This window comes from Onychostruthus taczanowskii, unplaced genomic scaffold (genome assembly GCF_017590055.1).
Source record: "Onychostruthus taczanowskii isolate IOZ18803 unplaced genomic scaffold, ASM1759005v1 scaffold52, whole genome shotgun sequence".
Taxonomy (NCBI): domain Eukaryota; kingdom Metazoa; phylum Chordata; class Aves; order Passeriformes; family Passeridae; genus Onychostruthus; species Onychostruthus taczanowskii.
This window is the reverse complement of record NW_024502791.1, coordinates 2,013,176-2,029,014: the sequence shown is the minus strand read 5'-3', so window position 1 is coordinate 2,029,014 and position 15,839 is coordinate 2,013,176. Positions and strand designations below refer to the sequence as shown.

Sequence of the window (15,839 nt, the reverse complement as noted above, 5' to 3'; positions counted from 1 at the left end):
ACAACTATGTATTGTCACTTTTTCACAAAAAATAAAAGGCAGCTTCAATAGAATGAAAGTACTGCCTTGGTATATATCTCTCTCGCTGTTGAAAGAGGCATGCATGTCAAATATGCATGTCACACAGGTCTGTAGGAACTTGTGTGTGTTTTAAGTATATATGTATATATGCTGATTTACAAATGGATATGTAGCCACACTACATCTATGGACCACAGAACAACATTTCACTGGAAGCCAGCCCACCAGGGAAATGGCTACTTGGAGTCAGAGTCTGACATACTAACATAGAAACATGACAGTCTGCTTCCTACCTTGCTCCTGCACGTAGTATGCCAAAAACAAATCAAGCTCCTTGACTGATACTGTTATGTGATGTGGCTGGACGCAAAGTGCTGGATTTGTGCAATGTGGGGATTTCATGAGACGTTCTCCATCCGTACTTTCCAAGGGGATGCCTTTGAACAGGATCACCATGACTAGATCCAGACGCCAGACTTTGTCAGCCTGTCGCAGGCAATCGATTCTCCTAATCTTGCCCTTCTGGTCAGGATTGGACAATACACAGCATGGGTGCTTCTTCCCAGTAACTGTGAGCACAAAATCCTCCCGGAACTCTTGGCGAATATCTTTGCGCAGCTTGGCCAGGAGCCTGGATGCCCACTTCTGTTTAATTTCAGGCTTTTCACTAAGTAGCTCATCCTTGACTGCTCTTTCCTCATCCTTTGACATTCGTTTCTCATGTTTTTTAAAGTACTTGCGTTTTCGAGCCTGAAGATTGAACCAAGTATAGGCAATTGCACGGACATGTGGAAGAAGTGCCTCAATGAACGGGTGAAATTCATCCTGTGGAAAGAAGTGAAGGAAAAAAAAGAAGAGAACAAGAAAACTCAAAGTCAGCAAGTTCTCATAACCAAAGCAGTACCAAGAAACGTTTCTGAAAATCTTTAAGTGAAATACAAGATGAAGAGAATAAACACTTAAAATTTACACAAATTTCATGTTTCATTCTTTGAAAGAACTATATGAAAATTTTATTTTGTACTCCTCCCCTCACTTCATCCCACAACACTGCAGAGACAACATAATTTAAGAGACGCTACCAAGATGTTTTGCTCCTAATTTAAATATTTGAGTGAAGAGCTAACATCAAGAAAAGTACCATTGCACAGAGAGGACACTGCACGGTTTTAAAAAATCTGAGCAGAAATGTTCAGAAGGCTGAGACAAATGCCACAGTTCATTTCTCTTCTCTGTGGCACAGAAACACAAAGCATATACATGCTCAGTGTAATGCCACACAGTTCCCGCTTTTGGAGCATGCTCTCAGCAAGAGACTGCTGGTGGCACAAAGAGCATGCGCCATTAAACTTGATCCATTTTCTTATCAAACGTCCAGCATTCCAGCACTGAAACAGCACCATTCCAGTGGTGGTAACTAGAGAAACCAGTATACAGTAAGGAAAAGCAGGCAAAAGACACATATCATATACGAATCCTGAACAGAAGCTTCTGTACTTTCTGCTCTTCTCGCTTCCCTCCCACCACCCCCAAGCTCTGTAAAATTAAGACTTTATGAAGGTGAGAACAAAAATTACATTTATGTCCTTCCAGCAGTTCCACTGTGAATTTTGAAGCCCCACAGAGTCAGTTAATTTGCTAACTGATCACATGAGTGTGGCAATTATTCTAAACCCCTTAAAAATCAATCTGAGGTGTACAATGAAAAATGGCAACTTGGCACAAACTTTGCATTCTTTGTGTTTCTACATGCTGTGGCAAAGAGACATTATGAGTCCACCGCTGGTCCAATGCTGCTTTTGTGAAATCCATGCCATTTATTTACAGTTTCAAAATATCCCTTTCTGTTGTCTGGCTTCACCTGCAAGTTCTTATCTTCTGCCTAGCAGCAATATGGATTGCATTAAGGAGGTAATGCTTAGTTGTTGTCTACAGGCACATCCTATAGCAATTAAATTAATTTCATTTGTCTGCTCAAAGTACCATCCTACACATCCATGTTAATATCTAAATAGACCTTCCCCAAAAACTTATTTTCCGTTAACAAGTCTGCTGTTTAAAACACTGCAATCTGCTTATCAAACATTACTATATTTCGGGTTGAAAGGGAGACCTTAGGGGAGGTATCTTTCTTCCTGTGTGTAGGGATATTTAGTTTTAAATACCATGCAGATTGCTCATCCTACTTAGTGGCACAGTGCAATCAAACTAAAACTGAACCTTTTTTATGCAATTATATTCAAGAATACAATTAACAAACTACTATTTTAGTTATGCTGCTAGACAAGGAATGAATTATGTTTAATCAATAGGCTGATTAACTCCATTAGGTAAAAATGATGAAAGTATAACTAATGGTCTCAATTATAGAGTGCAGACTGCCATTGCAGAAGCTTCAGGCAAAGAATTCCATATTTAAATCTTTGAATTTCAAACAAACTTCAAAATTTCCTGAATGTTGCAAAACCCACTAGATCTAGTTACCTCTCTTCTCTAACCATCTTTAAATCAAACAGAAAACAACAGAAAAGTTACACCCAGTTTACCTATGATCACATTGTCTTCATAGAAAAAAAATTAAGCAAAGGCGGCGGGGTGGGGGGGGGAAGGAATAAAAGAACAGAGGGGCAATATAGGAAGATACTTCAGGTCATAAACAATTTCATTACAGTATGATGCTTGACAAAGACCTACAAAGGCAACAATTAAACTGATTAGTAGTTTCCAGCAGAGATTTGAACAATTCTGTTACTATACTGCATATAAAACTAGGCCGTGGAAAGAGTTAAACCACAATCTGTTCTTTGTGTGGGAAGGCAGTACTGCTCTGAGCAACCACAGCCCTTGATAAGACTTCCCTATCTTCATATGTTTTCTGATGCCATGCTTTTTTCCCTTTCAATTATAACTACTAAAGAAAGTTTATTTTTTCTCCTACAGAAGTCATCTTAATTGAAGTATTGAGTTTGTTTTTTTTTTTAATTAGTGGAAGCATAATGACAGTACTGTGTTAAGTCCTCACAATTCATTTTAGGCTGAATAAAACAGATTTACTACAGATTTTGAAAATTCTAGCAGCTGGGGCTAAAGGTGGGGTGAAGGCAGGTGGCTGAAGAGCTTTGGAAGAAATTAATTTTTGCCTCAATACAATGATTTTCCCTACATCTAAAAAGAATTTGGCATTTATAACTTAAAATGGCAATAAAATAAACATGAACATATCCTACACTAGTAGAATATTGCTCATCTAGTTTTAATTTTGAAGAAGAGCATCATAAATTATTAAAGTATTACAGATTGATTATGCCTTGAAGTAATGCCTGTAGTATTAACAATACTACAGGCATTACTACTATTAACAATAATAACCTATAGCACTTTATATCTATGAAAATCTTATAGACAATTTCACTGATTAAATTCCAGTCTGTAGAAGTTGAATGTTTCCTTTTCAAAAATAGGGAAGAAAAAAAAAAAAAAAAACACAAAAATATACACACCGGAAACTCCAACCTTTTAAAAACTGAATTTAGGTTTTTCTTTCACAGTATTTTAAGTCCTAAAGATATACATATAGGTGAAAAATGTTGAGAAGCAACACAGCAAAACATCCTGTTTGAAAGAAATTATATCAGATTTTTGGAGCTATTCATTGTGGACCTGGACTATTTTCAAATTAAAATACTACTTGACATGGGGAAGTGCCCATAAAAATTATCTTAAATGGACATTTGCAATTAATCACACACATTCTCCACCAAATCTCCTAAAAATACATCAACAGAATTTTATTTCTCCTCCTTAATATTCATATGGACAATAGTGAATTATTTTTTGTTTTTATGTGGCACTTGCTCATGTGTCACAGTTGCTCTTGCAATGAAGTGATTTATAAAGATAAGATTTTTCAAATGTCATATCAAATAGTTAAGATGAACCACTGTGCACCGGCAATTTAAATTAAAATGGAAGTTACTATATAACATCTATGTTGCTTGCAAAAAAAGGAAAAAATAGCAGTCATCTAATGACCATAAGAAGGCCAAATTTACTTTATTGAAAATATAAAGACGATATGCAGTGCTCTTCTCCTGTCTTTCAATTTTAAACTTTCTATCAGCACATGAAAGCTCAAATTGAGGATTGTAAAATAAATACACCAGGCAGAAGTATGGAAATTTTTACTGAAAACTTTACCTAGTCAACTTCCCTGCATGGATTTTCTTATGCCTAGTGAAATAACATAGGCGCAAAAGAAAATACTACATATTCTGAGATTTTGGACTACTGTAACATAATAAACTACGGGGAAAATATCTCAAAGAGAGCAAGCACTAAAAGGCATGCAGTAACTGCATCCTATTCATGCCTCAGCAAGACAGATAAATGCAGTTTCCAGTCATTCCAAAACATACAGAAAGAGGTATATGGGAAAGAGAGGGAGGGAACCCACAAAATTAAATTGGTAAGTTTTCTTCTACCTTGAAGTTATTTTCACCCACCAAACTTTCATTGTAAGTGTGATGGGTAACACTCAAATCAACAAGGTTTGTCTTAAAGCTGTACTTTGGATCTTGGACTTGTTATTAAAATGTGCTTCAGTGCTGTCTCGGAACTGAACTACCACTTTCATAAGTAGTTCCATCCAAACAGGTGTTCTGTGTTTACTTTTACCAAAAAATTTTCTTCTGAACATACACACAGTCGATGTGCACTGCAAGAGTCCTAGAGACAGAGAATACAATAGAGAGAACAATTGTGGCAGTAATGCTTTAATGCAGTTGCTATTGAAAGTGAGATCAATTAATCCTTTGCCTTAAACAAATAAAGAATATGAGGCTTAAGTTCTCATTACTGGTGTAATTTTTATTTCTAATTTATATAGAGAAAAAATAATTTATAAAATTCTCTTATCATTCCAAGCAAGTAGAAAAATATTCCAAACTAAAATCAATTTGCTGCAACTGTGTTCCATGTATGTATCACCAAATGGGAACTGTCCCTGCATGGCACATGGTAGAGCATGATTGTAAAATATTATGGAAAAAGTATCAATGCACAAAAGCAAGGAACTGCTTTCTTGGATTAATGACAGTAGAAGTACAATGTAGCATTTTTTTATACACCTGAGTGCAGTATTTTAACACAAATTTGTAAAGAATGAGGAAATCTATTACATCAATGAGCCCAAAAAGAAAATATAATTTAATAAAAAAGTCATTAGGGAAGGAAACAAGATCATGAATTACCTCTGTAAAAGAGGTGGTTGTGAAAACCTATATCTCAAATGCAAAAACTGCTTTCTTAAATTGTACTGTCAGGTTTATATTCTGATGCATAGGTCTTATTGCCCATCAATAATTTCACACGGTGAACAGCCTACACAGAATTAATTTTGCTAACCACAGATTCCATGCTAAGTAGTTATTTCTATGTGTGTACCTGCAAGCATGTGCATCTCTGTTGCACAAAATGCTTCCTATGTTTTTCTTTTGAAGAAGAAATATCTCAATAACACTTTTTTCCAGCTTTCTTCCACTGCAGCTCACGTTTACTTACTGAAAATATCCATATCTAAGTCAATCACACTTAGATGCCAAACAAAATATAAACAATAAAAAATGTGTCAGCCAAAAAACTGCAGAACTGTGTCCAATCACTGAATAAGCCTTATCATTGTTTCCGTCTTCAATCACAATTTATGAATACTTTAGTCCTTCGAATTACAATGGTTTGCAACTGCAGAATAACTTAAATCACACTTATTTATTCACGGTGCAACTGTAAGTGCATCGTTGGCCTCTCTGTAGCAGCCTCGCAGCAGACATTACTTTCGCACATTTTCTGCTTCTTTAGCTATTTCTTGCACCAATGTAGAAGCAAGCAGTTATCGCTTAATCAGTTTACATCACATCCTCCTAAGTCAGACTTTCACGAAAGCTGAAAACTATCCCCGGGCTTTGCAGACAGGGTTTACCGTCCGAAAAATGCTCCGGTGCCCCGGCGCTCGCTCGCCGATTCCGTACGCCGGCCGAGGGTGCTTCGAGGGGCACCCGGGGAACTTCCCAAACATGCTTCCGAAACCCCTCAGGTTTCAAAATCTGCGCTGTGCCGCGGCGCGGACCCAGGCTCGGACTGCCCCCCGCTCGCCGCCCGTCGTCGCCCCCCGCCCTCCGCGGCCCCGCTCCGCGGCCCCGCTCCGCACCGCGCCGACCGCCGCTCCCCGCCCGCCGTCCCGCTGACAGTCGCCGCTCGGGACCGAAAAGAGACAGCAAGCGCGGCTGTAAAAAAAGGGTCGGTCTTTCCCCGTGCTGGGGAGAGGACACGCTCCTCCGCCAGCGCCACACTTTAGCGGGGAAGGGAAAAACGACCTGCCCTTGTACAACCGAGCGAGAAAACACTGCACAGCTTGGTCATCCCCTCTCACATCTCCCTCATTGTTGGCAGCCTGCATATTATTAATTAAGCATAAGACGGGATTACTTCGCACCGGCCAGTGGTCGTGTTTTGTCAAAAAAAGCACTTTTCCTTTCAAACCCTTTCATTAGGCTGTGTGTAAAGTGGCGAGCTGAAAAGAGTGCAAATCGTTTGATTCCAATCAAATCAATACCTCTCAAACATGGTTTTTTAGCATAATTATGCTCATTTCCAGTTTGTTAACCTTTGACTCCTTATGCACCAACAATTAACAGTATTTGTCTACGGGTGACACTTTGAATGGATCTCCCCAAAACAATGGCGTGGTACAGTTTATTCTTTAATACTCCCTCCTGAGAGAGGAGTTTGGATCTGACAAACAGTTACGACTGTGCTTTAACCCGTTACAACTACTAGCAATGACTCATTAACAACCCACATACATATAAAAATTAAAAAAAAAAATCCCAACAAACACGTGAAAATAAATAAATTAACAAATAAATTAAATAAAAGCGTCTATACCTGAGTGAGACAGATGGGAGAATACATCATGACTTCGCTTTGAGAACACGTTGCCCGGAGAGCCCCTAAGAAAAGCCTCAAAAAGGAATAATTTCATCTATTCATTTTACAGTCATCTGAGACTCAAGGAAGATGAAATCAATCAGGACGGGGCTCTGCTCTGGATCACCACAACTTCACAACAAACCCCAGTCCTCCTTAAATAGCCAAAGATTCAAGTTCACTCCGTGTGCTAGATTTCCCGGGGTGAAATCCAATCTACACTTTTAACCCTCTTGTAGTCGGCGGCGCAGGAGTCTTGCTTTTGCTGCTGCTGCTGCTGCTGGTTGTTTTGCAGATGAGGGGGGAAGGACTCGGGGAGGTGGGNNGGGGTGGGGGGGCGGTGTTTTTTCTTTCTTCAGAAGTTGATGGTGCTGTCGTAATAACACGACACTGTCACCACGCTTTCGAAAGTTCAAGGTTACAGCCCGGAGCGGAGCAGGAGTGAACAGCGGCGGCAAGCGAAACTTCGCCGGGCGGTCGGGACCGTGCCGAGGGGGCGCGCCGAGGCGGGGGCGCGCTCGGCGGGCAGGGCGGGCGGTGCGGCCTGCGGGCTCCTCCGGCAGCCTCTGCTCGCCCGCCCGTCCTCGCTCTGCGGGCAGTGGTGAGACTGCTTTCCAAACGGACACCGTAATAAAAATGATCTCCTGAAAATTCAAACGATAAATCTCTCCCTGGCGCTTCCACCCGATTTGCTCTCAACGTGTCTGTGAGTGTCCCCTCCCTACCCCGCCCCTGACTCTGCAAAACTTGGAAGTTGGAAAATTCATCAGTACACCCTGCGGACCCTATTCCAGCTCTCTCCCCAAATGAGACTTAAGTATTTTTGTTTAATTATTTAATTACACAATCACCGTTTACACTCCTCCTCCTCCTCCTCCAAACACATTCCTTCTCCACCAGATCCCCTTCCTCTGCCCTCCCTCTGCATTCATTACCACCGAAAGCTGGAGAAGGAACGAGCACGTTTCGCAAACATCCCTCCCTGATTTTCCCGCTCTTCTGGTGGGAGAAAGTTGCGGGGGAGAAGGGGAGGGGCGGGGGGCTGCCATCTGCGAGAGGCTTCTTTTCTTTCGGGGTACGACTTCGCCAGCTGCGGCGGGGCTCAGGCGCCCCCGCTTTCCCCCACCCTGGGCGGGGGACACGGGGGAGGACGGCCCCCTCCGCCGCCCTCCGGAACGGGGGGAGCCTGTCCCGCACCGCCGGAGACTGATGTCCCCGCCCTCGCAGGCTGCGGCCGGGGGCGGCGAAGGGGATCCGGCTCCCGGGCGGGAACAGGGTGCCAGGGTCTGGTTTCATTCTCAGGGGGCAGCTTTAACCAGGGGAGCTGGGAAAAGGGGGAAAACAGTGAGCGAAAATTATTTCTGCTCCTGTGAGGTGGGCTGCGATGCTGTGTCCAGCTCAGGGGGCGTCCGGTGTGTGCGGCCCCCACCCCCAGCACCGCCGCTGCGGGCAGGGGCGGCCGAGCGCCACGGGCGCTCCCTCCCGCTGCCCTTGCGCAGCCCCCGGCGGCGTGCCGGAGGGACCGCTGACTTCCTCTTTGCCCAAAGTGAGAGTTTATTCACGTCAGGCATTTCACAACGACACATCAAGGAAAGTAAGCAGGTTCAAGTCAACCATGAAATGGTCACTTTTTAACCCCGTCCTGTCCTCATTAGGGAAATGCTCAAACACAGCCCATTTTCAAAGAAGGCTCTTAATGAGGGGAGCTTGCCAAGGCTACCAGCTGCAATTCCCATAAATTTACAAACCAAAAGAAGCAGAGGAATGAGAGGGGGAAGGAGAGACCCCGTACAAGACAGGTAATGTCAAAGGAAACAGCAAGAGCCCAACAAAGTAACCTTTGCAGAATCCATGCCTCATCTCCACAGCTCAGCTACTCTTGCCCAGTACCCTCAGATTTGCAGGACTCAACAGCCATCGTGCATCTTCTCTTCTACAGACTATATTGATAAGTGACAAGTTAAGGATATACATTTAGGCAAAGACAAATGACACAAACTTGGGGTTAACCATAATTAGCAAAACCTATTTTTATATCTGGTATAAAATACCCCTGAGATCCTATTGTTTTTCCCTCTACCCAGACATAAAAAGCTGATAATGCCAGCTTTAAATTATGGAGTTTCCCTTTGAATAAGTATTCTCTTTAACTGGAGTTAATTTACCATAAAAGACATTCCTCTTGGCACAAATGCACTGATGTCCTTGAACACACCTTTTTGAGTGCTTGAACTCTTACACAACAAGCCATTATTGCAGACCTGATTTAAGATGACAATAACTCTCCTCTGTCCCTTTTATCACTCTCATCCCTCCATAAGGATCAGGACAACTTAACCAAATCCATAACACCACATCAGCAAGGCTGCCCCTGTGAGCTGCATAGATATGGGAAGTCTCCTCTTTCCCAGGCAGGGCTTGCAGAAGGCCCCACTCCCTCCCACGGTCTGGCCAAGGGATTACAGTTGCACTAGGGTCCTGTGCACCAAAAGCAAGAACTGCCTGGCAGTCTGGCAAGCAGGAAAAAACAAATGTAGGTGAGGTAAGGGCAGAGAGAAACTAGTCTCACTTTCTACAGCCTTTGCTACTGCAAGGGATAGGGAGTCAGTGTGAGATTGTGTTCGCATCACCACGAGAGCTGGCTGAGGGTGGGTTTGCATCTCTACCAGAGTGCACAAGGTGGGAGATGAACACAGACAGCTCTGCAGCATGTGCCTGTATCCCCCAGAATAGCACTGCTGCAGAGCAGGCAAAGCCAGACACCCTCACCCCCAGAGCCAGTCTGCTGGCCAGGATTGAACAGGCCTCTCATATGAAAGCATCTTGGGGAAAATGGAACTGCCCAGCCAGCATGGCTCAAGCAGCATTTTCTCTTCGGTGTGATCTATAGGGCATGGCAGGTGTGGTACTTGTTGCCATTGGTTTGCACATGGATTTGACCAAAGTCAAATCCATGTGCAAACCAATGGCAACAAGTACCACACCTCCGAGTATATGACAGAAAGCAGGCTGTACTGGGCACCCAAACATGTTTTGACTCTGTTGCTCCTAGTTAATCCCAGTGGGAGCCCATAAACGATGAAGGCTTTGTCCTGGGAGAATCCTGCTCAGAAACACTTGTGCACATGCCTATGCCCCCCCATCCCCATCCTCCTCCATCCCACCCCAACCCCTCAGTTCCTTTCCCAGAAAAGCAAGCTACAGTTTATTTTCAGAATGGATAAAGAACTACATTAAAATCATAACAAAGTGTAAGTCTCTAGCACTTTGCTGCAGAGGCATGTTAAAAAGGGTAAGTGGTAACTGGGTTAGCCTGGAAAAATATGGCATTAATGCAGCAAGAACACCAGGCACAGTGGCTGCCCCTTGGCATGCAGGGAGAGCTTGTGAGAAAGTGGTTCAATTGCTTTCAAATTCTGTCTTGCATTATTTCCTCAAGCACCCCGAAGACCCTTCTCTTCATCCCCACATACTAAAATCGCTGATAATGCTGCAAGTTCTCTACCCTTGAAGCTCCAGGCTGGAGGACAATTGCTTTTTGTCTTCACTGCCAAGAGCTATGCCAACCTCATGCTGTATCTGGAAGTTCAACTAGCATTTCAATGTGGACAGTTAAGAAAATAAAAGTCACTATCTGACCTTCCAGGTGAGAGACACTGAGAGTGGTTCTCTGACACTAATCCTAGCCCTAACGTCATAGGGCCAGGCTGGCCTAAGGGATCCTGCTCTCAGGTGGGATGCAGTATGAGAACTGGTAACACTGCTTGGACACACACAGCTGGGCACCTGCACACAGCTGCTAGAAACCTTCATGTGACAAAAATGTATATTCAGGAAGAAGAAGTAGCTTTCACATTAGCAAGTGCAGATACCAAAGCTGCCACGAGTCACCTCACCGTCAACCTGCACACTCCAGAGTGGGGAGCTGTTCCCATGCTCCCCCTGCCTCTCATTCAACTCTGGCAGGGTGGCCAGGATGGGAGGACATCCACTGCCCACACTGCATGATCTGAGATGCTCATCTCATAGGAAAGAACCACAAAAGTTTTTTTGACACCATGGTCATCTCCTCCACCCATCCTAGTTTGCCAGGGCAGTTTTCTGCCAGTGGCGCAGACCCTGGTATGCCAAACTTGCACTCAAAGTGGAAAGGCCATTTAGACCACTTATATCCCACCTAAACCAGAATGTTGTCCTTTGGCTGGACAACGGCTTAAGTTTTTCAAGTTTTGGAGCACAACACTATTATTAATGGAACAAAAATAAAGAAATCACTAATGCCGAAGTGTGAAGCCTAAGATTATCTCAGAATAAAAGTGGGCAGTTTGGCCAAATATCTCAACATACACATACTGAGTTTCTAAGAAATCAAGTTTTCATGAAAATTCCAGTTGTCTCTTTATAGAGATTAGAAAGAACTGATTCTGGCACATGCCTTTTCATCTAAAGTATGGAATATCTGAGAACTAGCACCAAAGCTCATATGTAAGACGTTGCTGTGATCCAAAACACAAGCTTTTTGTCTAGTTTAATAATACCTTTAACTCCTTTCTCACCCTTTGTTAGAAAATATCATTAACCCACATGTCCATTCAATACACAATTACTTGAGTAGATGCATAAATACTGAGTAGCACAAATAGAGTATAATTTATGTCACTTATGCGTAACAAGTAATCTAAACCATATTATATTGTATTGTTACCTGATGGTGATTCTATCTGTATGATTCTATCATTGCGCCTTGCAAGTCTTCTTGTACAAGTGTATTAACCTACAAAGTAAAGCTTTGCATCTTTGGCATAACCAGAGCCTTGAACAGTTTTTTTATGTGCAGGAATATTGTCCCTGCAGGGAGATATATATATATATATATATATATATGAACATATGTATATGCACAGAAATTCAGAGAAAAAAACCCACATAAATAGTTAAATAAGAAAAGTGATAATATATTGGTTTATGGGGCCTTGATATACTTCATGAGACTGAATTTTAAGTTATTTTTGACTTAAAATGTAAACAACAGTCAGTACAACTTCTAAGCCAGTACAGTATCATAAAACAATAAAATTAGTTATCTTAATAATTACTAGCATTTTTTATTTGGTTTTGGGTTAGAAAAGAAGGTAGGAAGAAACATATACTGTACAAAAAATATGTATATGTATGATCAGATAGAGAGTGTGCATATATACAATCAAAAGGAAAGAAATACACTACTTACTCTAAACAGAGACACACATATGATGGGTGTGTGCGCTTGACCCCTGTCCACATATGGTTTGATGGGGACTATAATACTTGAGTTTCCCACAGCTCCCAGACCAACAAATAAAAACATCAAACCTCAAGTGTAAAGCTGTAAACCACAGCATTTTGGGGTACACAACTGTGCAATTTTGTCCTCACTGCAGGTCACATCCTTGGCCTTACAAAGGCATGAAACCCTCTTTTCCAATATGGTAGATTGTTTAAAAATTCACATGTACTGATTTCAAATGCCCTGGACATAAATAGCAATGACAACACCACAAATAAAATTCCAACACATGTCTTCTTTGGCAATTTATTTCACTTGCCAGATTTTGAGAATATTGGGATGGCATGGGAGTGGGGGCAGCATCTAGAAGCTGGATTTAAATGTCTACCTAAATTAGACTTATAGTAGTGCTTGATCTTTTTCTTGTGATTCAATGTTAAAATTGTAAGCATTGCAGCTCAAAACCGCTTCAGAGGATGTTACGAGTTAATCCTGTGTGTTTTGGCGCCTTTTCCCTGCCAGCTACTGTACTTTATAGAAAAAAGAAAAAAAAAAAAAAAAAGCTGGAAATCTTGTCTGTCCCGTCACAAGTTGAATGGCAGCACTTTCCAGCAGCGGGAGGAGAAGATGGCTATGTTCACAGAACTAATAATAATTCAGATCACGCCACATCGGCATCTTGTGTCAGAGTCGAAACTGCCTTCCCCGCCCCCTTCAACCTGAGAGCTGCCAAGTCCTCACACACTCCGCATTCAACCACAACTTAATGGATGGGATATTGTGCATTAAAATGTGGCCCAGACACACAGGGGAAGAGAGGAAAAGAGGGAAAGCAGACACACGCACACACACATACAAACAGACACGCAAGAGAAAGGAATGAATTAAAATACACACACAGGTCCTACAACAAAACAGCAGTGAAAAAGGGGGGGGGGGGGGGGGAAGGAACAAAAAGAAACCCTCCAGAGTAACTTTAAGAAACAAGTCAGAGTGCCACCCTAACACTGCATCCTGCTATATAGCATGAAAGAGACCAGCGCAAACCCCCAGACAATTTATCGAGCAGATGATACACAGCAGCAATGCCATTTCCTCCACATGATACATTCAAATTGCAATCCATTAACAACAAAAACCCCTAAAACAGCCAGAGAGAAAATATTACATTAAAATGTGAGTAAGGAAGCAATTTATACTGCAAGAAGAAAGTGAGGGAAAGATCTGTCTGTTAGATACCAATAAAGTAGTATTTGCATTAATCCTTTCCAGCATTTAACTGATAGTTGTCTGCCAGAGAAAAGGGGGGAGAGGGAAAAACTTGAAGCAGGAAACATGCCAAGTTCAGCACTTTTGGATGCAAACTCCCATCAACTGATTTCTGGCATAAAAGTGTGACCCACATGGAAAAGCTGCCAAAAAAAACAAAACTAAAAAAAAACAACAAAAAAAAAAAAAAAAAAAAAAAAAAAACCAAAAAACTCAAATACAAACAATCCACCACTTATATATTATCCTGTAAAGCAGAAGTGGTATCAGCATTTAAGAACAGGGTATAGCATCCACTATGAAACCACAGAGACGCAATCTCAGCCTGGAGAAATTACAAAAGAAGAGTCAATTGTCAATTGAACTAAAAATTTTATATATATATATATATATATATATATATATGTAAAGATACAAATCACTTGAGCACTATCTGCCATTGGGGCGTATTGTATTAAATAAACGAGATCTTAAAATCTGCAATATACCACTCGGCCTTTGGCTTCATGTTTACCAGGATGTCTCAATTTTTTCAAGGATTTTCAAGGTTTTTGGGGTGTTTTTTTGGGTTTTTTTGTTTGTTTGTTTGTTTTTGTTTTGGTTTTGGTTTTGTGGTTGTGCTTTTTCTTGTTGTTGTTCTTGCTATTTCGTTGGTATTTTTATTTTTTATTTCCAGAAATTACCTTTTGGGTAAAACCCCTTTGGGATGGGGTGTATGGGGGTCTTTTGTTTTGTTTTGTTTGCTGTTGCTGGTTTTGGATGTTTTAAGAGATTTCTTAGAGGAAGAGATGGGGATTATTACTAGTATTACTATCATTATTATTATTATTGTCTCAGGTTGGCTATTGGTCTTGTTTTGGATTTATTTTGTTGCCAGCTTTTTGCCTGACAGTGAACGGGATGAAAATTCTTGGAGTGAGGGAGGGAAAAGGCGTTAAAGTCACAGCCTGTGGGCAGAGCGCTCCTCCTCCTCCTCTTCCTCTCTTCCCAGTCTCCTTTCCTCTTTTGAGCTGCCAGGCTGGAAAGCAGGTTTCAGTGGCCTCTGACTTGAACCCGGCCCAAGAATTCCTTTCCCGCACACCACCCCCCCCCCCCCCCCCCGCTTAAATTTTAAACTCTTATAGATCCACACACATATAGAGGTGTATTTTTACCCATGCCCGCATGCGAGCGCGGAGAGGCCGAGTCGCCCCAGTCTCCTGCCAGCTCCGGCCGCAGGCTGCCCGCCGCGGGCTACCGGGCCGCGGGCTACCGGGCCGCGGGCTGCCGGGCCGCAGGCTGCCGGGCCGGGGGCTGCTCGGCCGGGGACTGCCCGGCCGGGGCTGCCGGGCCGGGGGCTTCTCGGCCGGGGGCTGTCGGGTTGGGGGCTGCCGGGCCGCGGGCTGCCGGGCCGGGGGCTGCTCGGCCAAGGGCTGCTCGGACGGGGGCTGCCCGGCCGGGGACTGCCGGGCCGGGGGCCCCTCGGCCTCCTCCGCCTCCACCATCGCTGCCGGAGCTCCGTCGCCGGCCCGCGGCAAGCGCGGCTCTCCGCTTCCGCCTGGCGGCTGCCTCACGCAGCGGGGCCGCCGCGGATTTCGCAGATTAGGGACAAATAATAGTTTAGTTTAGCCCTCTCAGGCCACGCTTGGCGAGTACGGTTCTTCGGTTCTTCGCCCTTTTCTTTTTCTTTTTTTTTCTTTTTTTTTTTTTTTCCCTCCAGAAAGGTTTATGCACGCAGGTTGTGTAATTTCGTGGTTTCAGATGGCACCTTTTATAAGCTATCACATCACACTGCTCGCTCCCTGTAGGATTAGCTCTGCTCCAGAGGAATTGTTCTCCAGTCCAAACCCGACGGCGGTAAGGCAAACTCACAGAGGAAGGATTTCACATCTAAAACGTCCTACACAATTAAAGCACTTACAATGAAATAAATAAAATCGCATGAGGTAAAAGTGTGTGAAGAGTTTTAATCAATCAGATAACAAATACATTCCTTCCAAGAAATTGGCAAGTACAAACTGTAAAGAATCTTCATAATTACTTGGAGGCCATTGCTCAGAGTATGGGGGCCTCTCAGGAAGTTAGTTTCTTTTGTTTGATCCGAGAAAAACAGTTTAAGCGTTTAAAAACGCAGTCTACTCTTAACATTAAGCAGAAATTGACATGAAATAGGAAAAAATTGAAATATAAGCTTTCAGAATTAAGACCAATCGCTGTAGAGTTTTGCTTTATTTTTCAGAGTTTGTCTTTACTTTTCTAATCCTTTTACAAAGAAGTCAAACCTAGGAAAAAAGAATTATGAATTTGTCTGTTTGGTGAG

The 15,839-nt window shown here is 42.7% G+C and overlaps 1 protein-coding gene and 1 long non-coding RNA gene across 9 annotated transcripts in view; one reads left to right on the top strand and one right to left on the bottom strand.

Moving 5' to 3' along the window:
- NFIB (nuclear factor I B) overlaps nt 1-7,101 on the bottom strand; it is a 172,767-nt gene extending 165,666 nt beyond the window's left edge. For all 8 annotated transcript variants that reach the window (XM_041416568.1, XM_041416570.1, XM_041416571.1 and 5 more), the window contains exons 1-2: nt 6,964-7,101; nt 315-846 (exon numbers count right to left, since the gene is read on the bottom strand). In XM_041416568.1, the coding sequence (XP_041272502.1) occupies nt 315-846; nt 6,964-6,993 (562 nt within the window). In that variant the 5' untranslated portion in view covers nt 6,994-7,101. The remainder of the gene's footprint in view (nt 1-314; nt 847-6,963) is intronic.
- A 115-nt stretch (nt 7,102-7,216) lies between these two features.
- On the top strand, nt 7,217-7,662 carry LOC121342274. The gene is made up of 2 exons (XR_005953518.1): nt 7,217-7,288; nt 7,417-7,662. It is a non-coding gene; the product is annotated as an uncharacterized LOC121342274 (long non-coding RNA).
- The last annotated feature ends 8,177 nt before the right edge of the window (nt 7,663-15,839 follow it).